At 39.1% G+C, this 2159-nt stretch overlaps 1 protein-coding gene across 1 annotated transcript; it reads left to right on the forward strand.

Moving 5' to 3' along the window:
* Positions 1-152: 152 nt before the first annotated feature.
* Positions 153-2059, forward strand: LOC140966523 (uncharacterized). Its single transcript, XM_073426783.1, has 6 exons — positions 153-569; positions 660-851; positions 963-1118; positions 1235-1528; positions 1628-1845; positions 1952-2059. Exons 1-6 carry the CDS (start codon positions 320-322, stop codon positions 2042-2044), a joined length of 1203 nt encoding a protein of 400 aa, XP_073282884.1. The 5' UTR covers positions 153-319; the 3' UTR covers positions 2045-2059.
* Positions 2060-2159: the final 100 nt, after the last annotated feature.

Genomic DNA, 2159 nt, shown 5'->3' on the forward strand with positions numbered 1-2159 from the left:
TGTAATTCCCCAACACTAAATATGATATTACATTACATAACGAAAGATATACTATTTTAAATAATTTTTTTAATCGTTTGTAAAATAATTTAATATTTATATTAACAATTTTATTTTCATAAAACAAATTTTATTTTCTCAAAAACTACGGCTTGTTCCCGTCTGCAGCTCGGCTCTTTTTCCACTTGAGAACAAAATTCGTTTCCAATGAGCTCTGACCCGAAGATTTGCCTCCGTTGAAGCGCTTATAGGAATTGATCATCAAGATCCAGAAGCCATTTTGGGTTGCTTTCACCCCAAAATCCAATCTTGTAAAGAAATGAGAGGAGGCGAAGGGATCCTAGGTGTGAGGGGGCACAACATCGGATCATCTGTGGCACGCACGGTCAAAACTCGAACCCAGTTCTTGAAAAGGCGAGAAAAATGGCTTGTATTTCTGGGAGTAATACTCCACGCAGTTTACATGCTCAGCATTTTCGATATCTACTTCAAGACTCCGATTGTCCACGGCATGGAACCCGTCAATCCCCGGTTCTCCGCCCCCGCTAAACGCCTTGTACTCCTCATTGGTAAAGTACTAGTTTTTATTCATTTTCAAATGAATTGTACGCCACCCGTTTGATTAAATGACTCGAGAAGTTGTTTTCTGCTGATTTCAGCGGATGGTTTAAGGGCAGACAAGTTTTTTGAGCCCGACTCGGATGGGAATTACAGGGCGCCGTTTTTGAGGAGCGTGATTACAGAGCGTGGTCGTTGGGGAGTGTCTCATGCGCGTCCTCCGACAGAATCTAGGCCTGGACATGTTGCTATTATTGCTGGATTTTACGAAGATCCTAGTGCAGTTACAAAAGGTTGTTAAATAGTAAGCATTTAAGTCCTGGAACTTTGTTTAGTAGTTAATTGATATTTTCTTCTTTGTATATTGACTTTCTTTGTTCTTTTGGGGTACTGGTTTGTAATAGGGTGGAAAGCGAATCCAGTTGAATTTGATTCAGTGTTCAATAGGAGCAGACATACGTTTGCATTTGGCAGCCCAGATATTGTTCCCATATTTTGTGGTGCATTGAAGCATAGCACTTGGAATTCATATCCGCATGATTATGAAGATTTTGCCACTGGTTTGTTGCAATTCCTATTAGCTCAATTCCTTAGAGGCTATTTCGGTAGGATGAAATTTATCGATCTTGTGGAGGTTGACAGATTGTTACTGAAAATCTGTTTTGTGTTTATGCAGATGCATCGTTTTTGGATGAATGGTCATTTGATCAATTCCAGAACCTGTTCAATAGGTCTAATCAAGATGCACATTTGAAACGGCTTCTTCAACAAGATAATCTTGTGATATTCATGCACTTACTTGGTTGTGATTCAAATGGTCATGCTCATCGGCCCTATTCATCGATCTATCTCAATAATGTTAAGGTTGTTGACCATATTGCTGAAAGAGTTTATAATCTTGTTCAGAATTACTTCAAAGACGATCTGACATCATATGTTTTTACTGCTGACCATGGAATGAGTGACAAAGGTTCATATGCCCAAATTCCCCATGTTTTGACGGTTGACACTGGAAGTTTTATGCATACTGACTGCACTAACATGCTGACTAGTTACTATTTTCTGATAGGAAGCCATGGTGATGGGCATCCCTCAAACACTGATACTCCTCTGGTTGTATGGGGAGCTGGCGTTGGACGACCTGTGCTGATTTCTGAAGAACATCATCCTGATGATGCTGTTCGCTTTGTTGATGAGCATGTGCACGATATGCCTACACCACCTGAGTGGGGTCTTGGTGGCCTTGAGAGATTGGATGTGAATCAAGCTGACATTGCACCATTGATGGTTGTACTATTTACTAACTAATGATTTTTTCAGTTTTCTTTCCTAAGCCTCTCCTTTTGAGAGTGCCTTAGCCTATATTCTCATAATTATCTGTAAATTTTGACAGTCAACTCTTCTAGGTTTGCCATGCCCGGTAAACTCAGTAGGAAATTTGCCGCTAGGATACATTAATTTAAGTGAGGTAAGCTTTGAAGGATAAAGTTCCTCTGTGGATTGCATTAATGCCTGGGCCATGTGATTTGGCTTTTTCAATCAAATTTCAATTCATGAAACTGTTTTTTTTTTTTTTTTTTTTTTTTTTTTTTTTTTTTTTT

This window comes from Primulina huaijiensis, unplaced genomic scaffold (assembly GCF_012295235.1).
Source record: "Primulina huaijiensis isolate GDHJ02 unplaced genomic scaffold, ASM1229523v2 scaffold206944, whole genome shotgun sequence".
NCBI lineage: Eukaryota > Viridiplantae > Streptophyta > Magnoliopsida > Lamiales > Gesneriaceae > Primulina > Primulina huaijiensis.